At 41.2% G+C, this 14,791-nt stretch overlaps 1 protein-coding gene across 2 annotated transcripts in view; it reads right to left on the bottom strand.

Annotated features, from left to right (window-relative positions):
- The window catches only part of traip (TRAF-interacting protein), an 82,062-nt gene extending 76,952 nt beyond the window's left edge, over positions 1-5,110 (bottom strand). For both annotated transcript variants that reach the window (XM_063067701.1, XM_063067702.1), the window contains exons 1-3: positions 4,996-5,110; positions 4,086-4,237; positions 2,325-2,382 (exon numbers count right to left, since the gene is read on the bottom strand). In XM_063067701.1, coding sequence (XP_062923771.1) covers positions 2,325-2,382; positions 4,086-4,183 — 156 coding nt within the window. In that variant the 5' untranslated portion in view covers positions 4,184-4,237; positions 4,996-5,110. The remainder of the gene's footprint in view (positions 1-2,324; positions 2,383-4,085; positions 4,238-4,995) is intronic.
- Between the last annotated feature and the right edge of the window lie 9,681 nt (positions 5,111-14,791).

Here is a 14,791-nt window from a genome sequence, read left to right as displayed (position 1 = left end):
TTATGTCATCTGCAAATTTGCTAATGTTACTTTTAATCCCTTCATCTAAATCATTAATGCATATTGTAAATAGCTGCGGTCCCAGCACTGAGCCTTGCAGTACCCCATTAGTCACTGCCTGCCATTCTGAAAGGGACCCGTTAATCCCTACTCTTTGTTTCGTGGCTGCCAACCGATTTTCTATCCATGTCAGTACCCCAATCTCCTATGTGGGACCTTATCAAAGGCTTTCTGAAAGTCCAGTTACACTACATCCACTGGCTCTCCCTTGTCCATTTTCATAGTTACATCCTCAAAAAATTCCAGATTATTAGTCAAGCATATATTTTAGAGGGAGTTAGATATGGCCCTTGTGGCTAAATGAATCGGGGGTATGGAGAGAAGGCAGGTACAGGATGATCAGCCAGGTACAGGAGTTGGATGATCAGCCATGATCATACTGAATGGTGGTGCAGGCTCGAAGGGCCAAATGGCCTACTCCTGCATCTATTTTCTATGTTTCTAATCCATGCTGACTCGGACTGATCCTGTTACTGCTATCCAAATGTGCCACTATTTCATCTTTTATAATTGACTCCAGCATTTTCCCCACCACTGATGTCAGGCTAACTGGTCTATAATTGCCTGTTACCTCCTTTCTTAAAAAGTGGGATAACATTAGCTACCCTCCAATCCACAGAAACTGATCCTGAATCTATAGAACATTGGAAAATGATTACCAATGCACCCACGATTTCTAGAGCCAACTCCTTAAGTAGCCTGGGATGCAGACCATCAGGCCCTGAGGATTTATCAGCCTTTAGTCCCATCCGTCTATCCAACACCATTATCTGCCTAATGTGATTTCCTTCAGTTCCTCCATTACCCTAGGTCCTCTGGCCACTATTACATCCGGGAGATTGTTTGTGTCTTCCCTAGTGAAGACAGATCCAAAGTACCTGTTCAACTCATCTGCCGTTTCTTTGTTCCCCATAATACATCTCCCAGTGGCCACACATTTTAATTCCACATCCCATTCCCATTCTGACATGTCTATCCACGGCCTCCTCTACTGTAAAGATGAAGCCACACTCAGATTGGAGGAACAACACCTTATATTCTGTCTGGGTAGCCTCCAACCTGATGGCATGAACATCGACTTCTCTAACTTCCGCTAAGGCCCCACCTCCCCCTCGTACCCCATCTGTTACTCATTTTTATGCACACATTCTTTCTCTCACTCTCCTTTTTCTCCCTCTGTCCCTCTGAATATACCTCTTGCCCATCCTCTGGGTCACCCCCCCCCACTTGTCTTTCTTCCCGGACCTCCTGTCCCATGATCCTCTCGTATCCCCTTTTGCCTATCACCTGTCCAGCTCTCAGCTCTATCCCTCCCCCTCCTGTCTTCTCCTATCATTTTGGATCTCCCCCTCCCCCTCCAACTTTCAAATCCCTTACTCACTCTTCCTTCAGTTAGTCCTGACGAAGGGTCTCAGCCTGAAACGTCGACTGCACCTCTTCCTACAGACGCTGCTCGGCCTGCTGCGTTCACCAGCAACTTTGATGTATGTTGCTTGAATTTCCAGCATCTGCAGAATTCCTGTTGAAATTGGACTGACAAGGAGTTTCCAAAACTTTGTCTTGTGGGAGGGGTGGTAGGTTTTCACTTAGTTCTTTGGATACAACACATGAGGAAATTATGCCCACCCCCAGAAACTGAAATGCTTTCCTTTTAACCTTCTCAACACACAGCCAACTCCCTTAATGTCCAAAACACATAGGAGCAGAATTAAGCCATTCAGACCATCGAGTTTGCTCCACCATTCCAACACGTCTGATTTATTATCCCCCTCAACCCCAGTCTCCTGCCATCTCTTTGTAACCTTTGATGCCTTTACTAATCAAGAACATATCAACTTCTGCTTTAAATATACCCTATGTCAACTTTATTTCTGTCCAAATCTACCTGATGCTGAGCACTTCTGGTATTTTCTGCTGTTATTTCAGATTTCCGGCAGTATTATACTTCTTTTGTTTATTTTCCCTCCCCAACTCTTTTGAGCACTCTGAGCCTATGGCATTAATTATGGATCAGCCTATGATAGCTTACTATTGAACAGAAGGCAGGAGGATTAACAGATAATACTGATCCTGAACTCACCCATTTCCACTTTCACATGGATATATCCCATCAGAATTATGTAGGTGAACAATTTGAACTGCAAAGCTAGAGGAGACTCAGCTAGACCATAACGTATATGCAGCATTAGTTGTATTATATCTCTATTATAGTCATGTGGTACAGCAAGGTATATGCAATTAGTTAAAGTTATCAGTTACAGTACCTGTATTCTACATTGAGGGCAGGTCCGAGAAGGAGCACTGTGGAACCACTGAGCAAGACTATGAGAATTATAAAAATGAAAGACAATCAGCTAAAAATAAACACTTTGAAGTGATAACTATTTACTCTGATGTGTAATTAATTAATTCCAATAGTTGTAACACTGTTCTTTATAAATCTTGTTTGAAATTGATTAATGGAGTGCTACTGTTATCGACAAGACCAGCATTTATTCCCCATCCCAATTGACCTTGATCTCTGGTCAAGAACAGTACTAATGTAAGAGATGACATCTCATTGCACGCAAGAATTGAAATATATACAATTTACACATGGCTCTTAATCTCCCATTGAAACAAGCTCATCATTTGATTCACATATTACAAAAGGAATTACAAATAACAACTGATTCACATTACTCTTAAATAGGTTGCACATCAGTGGAATAATGGAATTTTGAGAATCTGATGGTATGAGCTATTAGAATGAGGATGAGGATTTAACTAATTTTCAAAGCTAGACACTCCTGATACCACAGATAATTACACCGCAAGATATTTTTAAATCCTCAATTTTGACATTTTGTAAGTAACAACCCTATATCTCCACCTGTAAAATGCTAAGCAGCAAAGATAAAAGCACCTGGCCAGGAGATGTATCAACTTAATTTCCTTTTCATCTGCTCTCCGCTGGCCATGCAGCAGCTGTGCTCAGGAAGAGACTCGCTCTTCATCTCTGTCACTATTGCTCAATCAAGAAAAGATGCACAATAATAAAACTGGAATACCTTTATCTCTCCAAGCTGACAGGGCGAATATGGATCTTAGTGGCTCCTCTAAGAATAAACCTCAGTGTGCCCTTACTGAAATGGGGAACATTGTAGACTGATGAGAATCAACCTTTCACCACTGTACTCTGCACTATGCTGCAATACACTGCATCATGTGGGAATACAACACCATCCTTCAAAACACTATATACATAATGCATATCCATGAAATTGTCCAGGAAGGTTTAGGGGCAAGGACGTGGGGGGTGGGGTTAGAGGTCAGGCCAGAGTCTAGGCTTCTGCTCTGCATTTGAAGGTCAGCAACGTGGATGCACAGCAAAGGGCATATTGTACATGGACAGATGTTAGACTGGCAAGAACTGTGAAGGAAGAGCACAGGCAATACTTGCAGGCTGCCACTAGCACATCTTTAGGTGGTTGTTAATACAAATGACACATTTCACTGTACAGTATGTTTCAATGCACGTATTAAATAAACGAATCTGAAGGTAGTTATATTGAATCTTATAATAAAGAACTAGGCCAATAAATGCTGTGCTCCATTGAAATCTCCATTACAATACCATTAAAGCACTAAGAATGGATCTCCACCGGTGTGGTTTGCACTAATCACTGTGTCGGTATATATAACGGCTATATTTTGAAAATACAAATTTAATCAAGAAGTTTTATTAATACCCTACTTAGAATGGAGAACTCGGTTTCTTTCATGCTCTGTTCCATAGCTCTTTAAATTATCCTGACTGTCAACTGAGCCCAGATATACAACTGATCTTCATTTAACTTAGTGGATAACACAAAGCTGTTGATAAAAAAGTGTGTTTAATTAATAATACTAATTTTTAGTGGAGTCTAACTTATCAAGCTGAATAATGCAGATTGTAAAACGATACAAATCCTCATTTCAAGAGTTACTTTCTACAGCTTGTCTCAAAGTCAACGTATAAAACAATTGTTTTTTTCAGTACTCACCACTCGCTGTGAAAAGTGTGTCCACAATGAATGGCTGCCACATCTTTAAAATTATCAAAGTAATCAGAACAAATTGTACAATAGGCACGAATTGGCATACTTTCTCCCCTACATTAACAATTCTGTTTATCTGTCTTTGCTGTGGTCCTATCCTGTCAGTTCAAAAAGACAAAAACATGAGGCTTTAGTGGACAAGAGGTCACAGACTGAAGGTAACACACATTCCTCATCTGGTACAATAATGTAAAGATCTTAAAATTCCAGCATTATATAATTAATTTAATTTAAATTCTCCAGTTACCATGGCAGGAATTGAACTCTTGTTTCTGGATCAACCATCACACTGCTTAAACACCTTAACCACCACACTGCCAAAACCCTTCATGAACGCTTAATTTACTCTTTGACTGATCATACACAGTTCTTGAAAGAAGAGATGCAGACAGATCGGGTTGGAATCAACTACAAATTCGAGGAGCCCAATACGCTAATTGACAATTGTTTGTCTTCACTCTACAGCATGAACTCTGAAAGCCTCCAAATACGAAACCTGCTACAACAGCCTAATGTTTGCGAGGAGAGGAGAGGGGCAAAGAGGAAGATGCTGCAGGTAGGGGAGAGGGGCAAAGGGGAAAGTGCAGAGGGCAGGGGAGAGGGGCAAAGGGGAAGGTGCAGAGGGCAGGGGAGAGGGGCAAAGGGGAAAGTGCAGAGGGCACGGGAGAGGAGCAAAGGGGAAGGTGCAGAGGGCACGGGAGAGGAGCAAAGGGGAAGGTGCAGAGGGCAGGGGAGGGGGCAAAGGGGAAGGCGCTGAGGGCAGGGGAGCTGGTGAGGGAAAAGGAGGATGGAGGAGGTGAGCGCAGGAAGGAAAGAAAGCAAGGGCAGCATGGAGTTAAGGTGAGAGACAACGCACCTCATGACAATTATCTAGACTGGAGAAGTAAATGTACCGATCCGAGGTGGCCTGAACCCCTCGTTTCCGTCCGTCCTTTCCCAGCACTCAGCTGCCGCCGCCGGGCGGTTTGAAATCTTCCCGTCACTTCCGGCCGGGCCGTGCAGCACTTCCGGTTACTGAGGGGGAAGTTGTGACGGTGGAAGGAGGTACTGTACAATGCTGTAGTTTAAATTGTTGGCCGGACTTTTTTCAGCTGTTGAAGCTGCAGGGTCTAAGCTTGTGTATCCAGTCTTTATGGGTCTCTGCCCGTGTTGGGGTGACAGACATTCTAGCCAAGCAATCATTTTATATCAAGGTTATCAGGAAGAGTAAGTCGAGGGAACACACACCAATCCTCATAGAGGGATCAAAGTGAGCAGTTTCAAGTTCCTGGGTGTCAAGCTCTCTGATGACCTAATCAGGTCCCAACATATCGATGCAGTTATAAAGAAGGCAAGACAGCAACTATATTTCATTAGAAGTTTGAAGCATTCTGACAGGTTGCATCACTATCTCGTATGGAGGTGTGGGGTGGGGGTGAGGGTGAGGGTGAGGAGGAGGGCTACTGCATAGGACCGAAAGAAGCTGCAGAGGGTTGTGAATTTAGTCGGCTCCATCTTAGGTACTAGCCTACAAAGTACCCAGGACATCTTCAAGGAGCGGTGTCTCAGAAAGGCAACGTCCATTATTAAGGACCTTCAGCTCCCAAGGCATGCCTTTTTTCAGTGTTACAGTCAGGTAGGTGCAGAAGCCTGAAGTCACACACTTAGCGATTCAGGAACAGCTTCTTCCCCTCTGCCATCCGTTTCCTAAATGGACATTGAACCCGTGAAAACTACCTCATTTTTTAAATATACATTATTTCTATTTTTGCACGATCTTAATCTATTCAATATACATATGCTGTAAATTTATGTATTTATTTATTTATTTTTCTTCTATATTATGTATTACATTGAACTGCTGCTGCTAAGTTAACAAATTTCACTACTCATGCTGGTGATAATAAACCTGATTCTGATTCTAAATGTCTCGACCAGAAATGTGGACTCTTAATTTCCTTAGATGCTGCCTGAACTGCTGAGTTCCACCAGTATTTCGTGTGTGTTGCTCTGTGTATTATTGCACAAGGGGGAGGTGAAAGCCATAATTAAAACGTCTATTCGATAACTGTGGCAACAAAATTGGAATAAGAAAAAGAAAGGACGGTATTTATATAAATTTCAGAGGATAGTGGGAATTCATCTGGGAGACGGGTATAATAGGAGGGAAAAGTTATACATGCATACATATGAGACATACTAGGATGAATAATCCCTTGTTCAGAATTAAAATTGCATGATACAAGGCATTTGTAGGGAGTGCACTTGTCAAGGAAGGGTGCAGCAAGTATTGTTTGAATTCAGTCCCTTTGAGGTGCAAAGGGAACATTTAATTGCTAAATTGAGATCTTTGAGACAGACACAGTTTAACATGGAAAATTTGTTAAGCTATCACTGCCATCATAATGTATATAAGTGCATATTTGACTTTCCAAAAAGCATTAGACTTTTTGATATTATTTGAGTTTTTTGGGAGGGGGAATTTAGTGGGTATACTTTGTGTCTCTTTGCTCCACACTCCAACCCAGTAGGTGGTGGTAAAGCATCTTATTTGGTCTGCAAACTGCAATAAAACTTTAGTTGTAGTAGTAGAAGAAGTAGTGGAAGAAGTGGGTGAGGAAAGGGAAGGGTTTGGGGAGGAGGAGGGTTTGAGGAGGGAATGGTTTTGTGGAATGTGGGGAGTGTATAGGGGGTGTGAGATGTGGTTAGGGGTATGGGGGAGGGAGGGGTGGAGGATTCTGGGGGATAGGGATGTGAAGGGGAGGGGAAGCTTTGGGATGGGGGTTTGGGAGGTTGAGGATGGGAATAAGGGGGTTTCAGGGTGAGGAGAAGGATGATGAGGAGGAGGGAACTTGAGGGGAAAGGTTTTGAGTGTGAAGGAGAGGGATTGGCAGTCAGGAAGTGATGAGAATTGGAGAGAAGCCGGGCAAGATTTGAAAGTGAGTGAGGGCAAGGGGAAGCTTTTACTTCATTATCTGAAGAAATTAATTTGGTCTGATGATCTCACCTCCAGTCACCTGTCCGTTCAGCCTTTAGTAGGGAATGGGATTAGGTAGAAGGGAGAGGATAAAACAGAGGAATGAGAGTGGGGATAATAATGAGGTATTTAGTGCGGGGGGGGTCAGTAAGATGATGGTACAGAGCTCAGATGGTGGGGTTGCTCTTATGGGATAGTGATAGAGATAGTGAACTTTCGAGAAGGATATTGGGGTAATAATGGTATAGAATACAATGACAGTGGTGTACCAGAGTGGTTAAATAGTAAGATAGTGGAGAAATTTTTGAGAGCAAGAGACTGCAGATGCTGGAATCTGAGACCGAAAAACAAAGGAATTCGGTCAACTGAGCAGCATCTTGTGGGGTGAAATACAGGGAAAATATAGTCCCAATGCAGTCAATAATGTCAGTAATACTTTCCTCCTGCAGATGATGCTGAACCCACCAAATTTGTCCAGTAGTTTTCTTTGTTAACTGCAAGCTGCCTTGGGGTATTCCGAAAGGGACATAAAAGATGCAATATAGATACAAAGCTGCTGAACTCTTTTTTCTAAAGCCTACTGACAACTCCTCGTCTTTATCCTTTGTCTTTCAGTCTTTCATTGAAGATTCTTCCTCTCCCAGGAATAAAGTCTTTGGAAAAATTGTGTTGGCTTTTCTGTCGCGCTGGGATGGGATGGCATTGCTAGCCCCATGCTCAACCTTCCTCCTTTCAAAGCCAGACTTAGGACCATGGATGGCAGTGTTAAGGCTGATTTGTTACTTGTGTGTCAACTCGATGCCGTAACCTACGCAAGTGGCGAGCATTTATACTTGTGCGTTGGTGTGTCTGCGTCGCTCTGCAATTCGGGCACATCGCGCATGCGCACTCACCTGCCCTCGCAAGGCTTCATGGTAGTCTTTCTCGGGGTAAACAAGTTTAAAGCAAGCGTCTTTTGTCCACTGAGATGCAACACAGAGCATCGTAGGAAGTCATTCCTGCCTGTGGCCATCAAACTTTACAACTTCTCCCTTAGAGGGTCAGACACTCTGAGCCAATAGGCTGGTCCTGGACTTATTTCCTGGCATAATTTACATATTACAATTTAATTATTTATGGTTTTATTACTATTTAATTATTTATGGTGCAATTGTAACGAAAACCAATTTCCCCTGGGATCAATAGAGTATGACTATGACTTTTCTCGTAAAAGCGAGATGTGTCCTCCATAATTTCGGAGGTCTGTAAAGTTTCACGGAAAGCATTGCAGCCAGAGTTCCTTCCCTGCCCTTCTGTCGGCCAATGGGAAGCTATTGCAGTGTAAGAGGAAATATGATGCTACCAAGTGGACCAATCACAGTTGTTGCGATCTGCGTTGCTGCGACGCGCAGTTACATTTTGGGAGAGGTGCGCGTCTGGCTATGTCGTAGGGATCCGCGTAGGCTCTGCGTAGGGTTTGCGGCGATACCGTACCTACAGCGTCGAGTTGACACAAAAGTATAAATCAGCCTTTAGACCTACAGAATTATGGGTCCTGAATTCAGACTTCCCATCCCAAGCCAGTTAAGTCTTTTCTCAACTTCTTAACTAGACAATGATCCCTGCTCCACAACAATGAGATCAACTGTCATTCTCTGCCCTGCCTGCCCCAGGCTATGCTCAGGCCTGCACTTCAGATACAGACGCCATAATATTAGACACAGCAGTAGGATATGCATGTTTATTAGGATTGTATTTTACACTCAGAATGGCAAAGGCTTTAATTAGGTTTTTTTGTGTTTGCTTTAAAATTTGAATTCTACTTAAGAGTTTGAATAAAAGGTCAGGGATTATAATTTTATATATAAAATATAAACAGATTAGGCAGTTGAAATCAAAGAAGCAGTGCATTTTTACCTAGACTGAAAAGATTAAAAATACAATGACTTGTAACCATAACAACTGCTGTGAAGGTTGAAGCTGAATCATCCCTGCACTGGGGTATTAGATTTTATTTTGTTGCCATGGGACAGGTTGTTTCCAAGGCAGCTTTCAATGCATTTTGTTGGATAATATCTTAATAATTGAACCTCTTCCTCTGCCCCCCTCCGATTTCTACGAAAAAAAAACCCACGTCTTTTGTTGTATTTGTAATTAAATTCAACTTTCCAATGTGCTTTATACCAATGAAAACAAATAACTGGAGGCAGAGGAAGGGTAGAAGAAAGTACAATAATGCTGATCAAGGCAGGTAATTCTATTCAAGAATGAATTTTTGTATTAGTTCCAAGGATAATGAAAAAAAACCTGTCACAGAAGCAGTATCAGTACTAATTTATGCTGCTACTTGAAAATGGCAAGAATTTTTTCCTTAGTTAGCAAATATGCAAGATAGTAGAAGTTATGTAACCTACTATAATCATAGAGTTAAACACCATGGAACAGGCCCTTCATCCCCACTGACTGAGTTGCTCACCTGAGCTGGTCCCACTTGCCTGCATTTGTCCCAGATCTTTCTAAACTTTTCGTATCCATGTGCTTACCTACATATAAATATGTGGAAAAACCAGTTCCCTCACTCCCCTACCTTCCCCCTCACCTGGACTCGCCTATCACCACCTCACCCAACCTTCATATTCTGGCTTCTGCTCCTTTCCTTTCCAGTCCTAATGAAGAGCCTCAACCTGAAGCATTGACTGTTTATTCCCCTCCATGAATGCCTCCTGACCTGCTGAGTTCCTCCAGCACTTTGTGCTCAAGATTTCCAGCACCTACAGAATCTCATGTTTATAATATCATCCTGCAGCTTTTTACAAAGAGAAACTAAAAGAGACAGGATTATTTCAATTGTCACATGTTCAATTCTGTTCTTAATAAAGAAATTTTTAAAAAAGATTTTTAAAATGGATGCTGTCATCTTCGAGGTTTCCCTCAGCACCGTGTTTTGTATCATTCTTTAGCTGAGAGAGCAGGCTTTTAAGAGACAGTAATGGTAATCAAAACACTATTGATGGATGCTTCTTTCATTTTGTGTATTAATTTCCTATTTCTACTTTGTTTATTCTACGTCAATGAATTTTACCTTGGTGAGTGAATATATTCAGTCCTTGCTGAGATTTTCCATTGGTTTGGTGTCATATCAAATAGTATTCCAGCTGATCAGGAGAAACATACACATTCAATTATTACCTTGGCTGTGTGGAATTCTTGGAGGATTTTGGGGACCACGTTCTATCATTTGGCCTATTTTATTCCTGTGTCTTCAAAGGGGTAGAGCCAGTCAAGCTTTTCCAAGACATAATGGTTGAGTGAGTTGGATTGAAAGCCTGAGTTATAGACAGGTTCATCCTTTTTTAACATTCATGGTCCTCCTCCTTTCACATTCATAATCCTTCCATAGGCTGGCTCCTTTTTTCTGTCCTGAATTCATCGTCTCTCACCATTTAGGTCTCTTCATTATTTACCAGTTCATATATATTGTCATATATATCTTGATAATCATTTTCTTGTAGGCAATTACAAGAAAAAGAAAGAAATACAGTAGAAATTATGAAAAACTATACGTAAACAGAGACTGACAAATAACCAATGTGCAAAAGGAAGGCAAACAGTGTAAATAAAAAAAAGAGTACTGAACATGAGTTATACAGTGTTTTTGAAATTAGTCTATTGGTTATAGAATCAGGTGGTGGACCATTCACATCAGTCAACATCCTCAACCCCGCCCCCCCCCACAATATAATTCATGTCCTTCGTGTTGTTTCAACTGTTTCAACCTACATGTCTGTGATGCTGCTGCAAGCAGGTTCTCATTGTACCTGTACTTCTCCATACTTATACACATACTGTACCTTGTCCTGCCTATGACTCCCTGAATAATCAAGAACCCCTCAACCTCCACTTTAAATATATGCAATGCCTTGGCCTCCTTTATAGCAAAGAATTTCACTGATTCACCACCCTCTGACTAAAGAAATTCCTCCTCACCTTTGTTCTAAAGGCATTCATGCCCCTTCCCCTATGCACTTCAAAGCTATAACTTGATCTGGATTGAAATATAAAGTATGAAAAACTACTTTTGATTAGTTTATTAGACAAATAATGCAAAGAGCATCTTACAATATGGCAACACAGCAGGACTTTCTTCATTGGAATAAGAATTTTGAAAATCTTGCTGCAGAGTGAGCTGCTTTATGGTTGTCTTTCCTGTTTCAGTGAAAGTCTCAGCTGCTTGGTCATATCTGAGGCAGATAAATCTCTTCATGTCCCTGAAGGAGGCCAGTGACCTTTTAGAAAATTTTGTTTTCATACTTCAAGACCTCCTATTGCCTGTACACTGGCAATCATTCCTCATACTGATACCAGTATTGTGACTCCATCACCAAAGGCAATCTTCATGCAGAGCTGTGCTCCCACATTCTCTCCAGGACTTTTCAGGTATTATTATGGTGTTCACAATAGTAAGTGAAGAAAAATAAACAGCTATTAGATTTGAATGCCATCTTGTACACAAGGGGGAACTCTTCAGCATGTAACAAGGAAAATCCATTTTGTAAATGTCAAGCTGAACTGACTTTCCTTGTCATGACACTTTACTTGTGAAACATGAAGATACCACTTTTACCTTGTCCCTGCTCGCCTTCCAGAGACCCAAGCAATCCTCATGAGTTTGTTTAACTTGCTCACCATCTAGACACCCAAGCAATCCTCACAAGCTTGCAGCCAACACATGGTCCTTGACAGATCAGAGTCAGGGTCCAGTGGCATGGAGTGCAAGACAGCTGGGAACCCTTAAATGCTGCAGCCTTACTCTACCTTCACTTCTATTGTTATGTGTTATCATCTTCTGCCAGCTTCACCGTTGATATCATTGATTGATCATTCTTTAGCTGGAACCTCCCCCTTGTCACTCTTTGTTAGTGTGTAGTTTTTCATTGATACAATTGTATTTCTTTGTTGTACTGTAAATGCCTGCTAAAATGAATCTCAAAGTAGTATATAGTAACATATGTGTATTTTGATAATAAATTTACTCTGAACTTTGAACTTTCAGTGAAGCAGTGAAGATGCCCTGATGCAGGGTGTAAATCTGAAACTTCAGCAGTTCCTTTCCTCCCACAGATGCTGCTTAACCCACTGAATTCCTCATACAGATTGATTGGTGCTCTAGATTCTGGTGTCTGTGTCCAATCTAGTTTAATGCATTCAACTCAAATGATGTCATCTCCACTACACTGAAGAAGCCAAATGCAAAATAGGTATCACTTTGTGAAGCACCATGTTCAGTCTGCCAGGATGACCTTGAACTTCCATACATCTTTCACTTTTCTCCCCATCTCACCCCCACACTGATCCAATGTTGTAGTTGTATTGTGATCATTGCACTCAAGTATGATGTTCTCCTAAGAGCTTGTCTATTGGTCTTTAGGTGGCTGTAGAGTCTGATCCAGTGAAGGGTGCCCAGTTGTCTTGCATTCCATGCCTTTGGACCCTGATCCTGATCTGTCAAGGAGTATGTGGTGGCTGCCCATGCATCAGCCTCCCAACGTTAAACAAAGTCACACACAGGCGTACTCCATTCAGTGAATCCACCCAAAACAGACAACCACAAGCGAACATCATACTCAACTCAAGTGATCTCACTACTAGTACTACCTTCCAGGTACACTATATGTGATTTACAGTAACTAATTAACTAACCCACTGGAGCACCTTTGGGTGTAGGAGGAAATCAAAGCAGCCAGGGGAAACTCTGACAGCCACTATTCAATTAGGGCTCAAAGTACGAATCAAACTCTTATCTCTGGAAAAATAACGCACCAGCACTATCTTCTGTGTCATCCAATTGCTGTGTCTTTTGCTTGAGGTGAGGTGGTTGCAAATGGTCCAGCGGTGTTGTTTTGAAGAAAACAGGAGAATTTTCACTATACTTGTTACACTCTCAAATTCCAACTCTGCAACTTTTCCTTATACCCTATAGCCACCAGCTTTAATACTTTTCCATGTTGGTTAGTGACTCATTTGATAAAACTCACGTGAAGTGTTAAACTGGTATTACTAACTATAATGAAAAGGGAAATGATGTTGCAGATTTGTGGGAATCTACACTAAAAATGGAAAATATATTGTGGACATGCTATATTGGCACCAGAATGTGTGGCAACACTTGCAGGCTGCCCCCACCATACTGTAAGGCTGCGTTGGTTGTTAATGCAACCTACATATTTCACTGTATGTTTCGATGTACTTGTGATAAATAAATAAATCCAAAATGCTGAAAACAGCTTTCGCATAGTTCATAGATCCCTGAAATGTCAACTCTATTTCCCTCAGCATAGATGCTGCCTGACCTGCTGAGTACTTTGTGTTGATGTTCTTCATCCAATGATAATTAGGTGCAGTGTAAGAAATCTCTTCCTTATTTCCTCATGGAGACATATAAAGTACTTCTGGATGTGTTCTGATTAGGAAAGACTACATAAAAGCACAAATCCAATCTTTCTCATAAGAAGTTCAACAACATCTGTCACTTCAGTTGCCTTACATTTAGAGGAGAGAGATGGCACACTTCACAGATCAAAACATGGGTAAAAGGTGGAAGTTGTCAAATACCGGAGGGCACAGGTTTAAGGAGATCTGCGAGACAATTTTATTTTACATGAAGAGTAGGCATCTGGAATACACCACCGGAAGAGATGGTAGAAGCAGATGCGAGAGGAATATTTAAAAGGAATTTAGACAAATAGGGAACAAATACAGAGTGGCAAATCACTTCTGTAGAAAAATTTGCCAAGAACAATGATGGTCACACCATACAACATGGCACATAATGCTGATGAGGGAACAGAGGGAACGCAGACCACATGCAGTCTGCTGGGATTAGATTTGCATTAAGTTTGGCACAGGCTTAGTCGGCTGACCAAGAATACAGTTCCATGTTCGGTGATGTTTTCAGGACTTAAGTTTTGGTAAAAAATATTTTCAACAATGAAAAATCTTTTTTTGGATATAGTCTGGAATTTACTATTAGAGGTGTTTTAAACAAAATCAGTCAGCACTTGAAAATTGGAGATGTAGTTCAATAAATAATTGGCATGGGTATGGATCAAAAGCAGAGAAATGGAACTTACAAAATTGCTCTGCTAGGATCTGGCAAAGTCACAATAGGTCAAGTGTGTTAATTCTACAATTCTTTTTCACACCTTATCATAAATGAAGTTATTCCATCCAAAATAGAACAGACTCTTAAAGTTTTCTAAGACTGCTATCTTCAAAATCATTTGTATTGTATATTGCATTGAACTGCTGCTGCTAAGTTAACAAATTCCACGTCACATGCCAGTGATAATAAACCTGATTCTGATTTGTAGTGTTTAAGTTCTTGGATATCTCCACAGAGGAGAGTGTTAATAATAAGGATTTGATTTCTCTTTGCACATTAGATTTTGTGTGCCTGAAATTTATTTTGCAACAGCATTGTCAAGGGAGTGGGAAGTGGCAGACATACTGAATGTGACAGTTCAACTACTCAAGCCCATGTTTACACTTCCCTTGGCCTCTTGTATTCCCAGTTGAGAATGAGGATCAAACTCTGAACAGGTTCTTCTTAGTTCAAGGTAAATGTAGCATCAGAGCAAGAGGCAGCAGGGAAGGAGAAAGAATGAAATTTTGTGGGAATCTAACATTTGTCTCAAGTGAAGAAATAATACACATCAAA

The sequence above is a fragment of the Mobula hypostoma genome, chromosome 15 (genome assembly GCF_963921235.1).
Source record: "Mobula hypostoma chromosome 15, sMobHyp1.1, whole genome shotgun sequence".
NCBI classification, from domain to species: domain Eukaryota; kingdom Metazoa; phylum Chordata; class Chondrichthyes; order Myliobatiformes; family Myliobatidae; genus Mobula; species Mobula hypostoma.
Note: the sequence above shows the minus strand (reverse complement) of the source record. Positions and strands in the feature narration are given on the sequence as shown.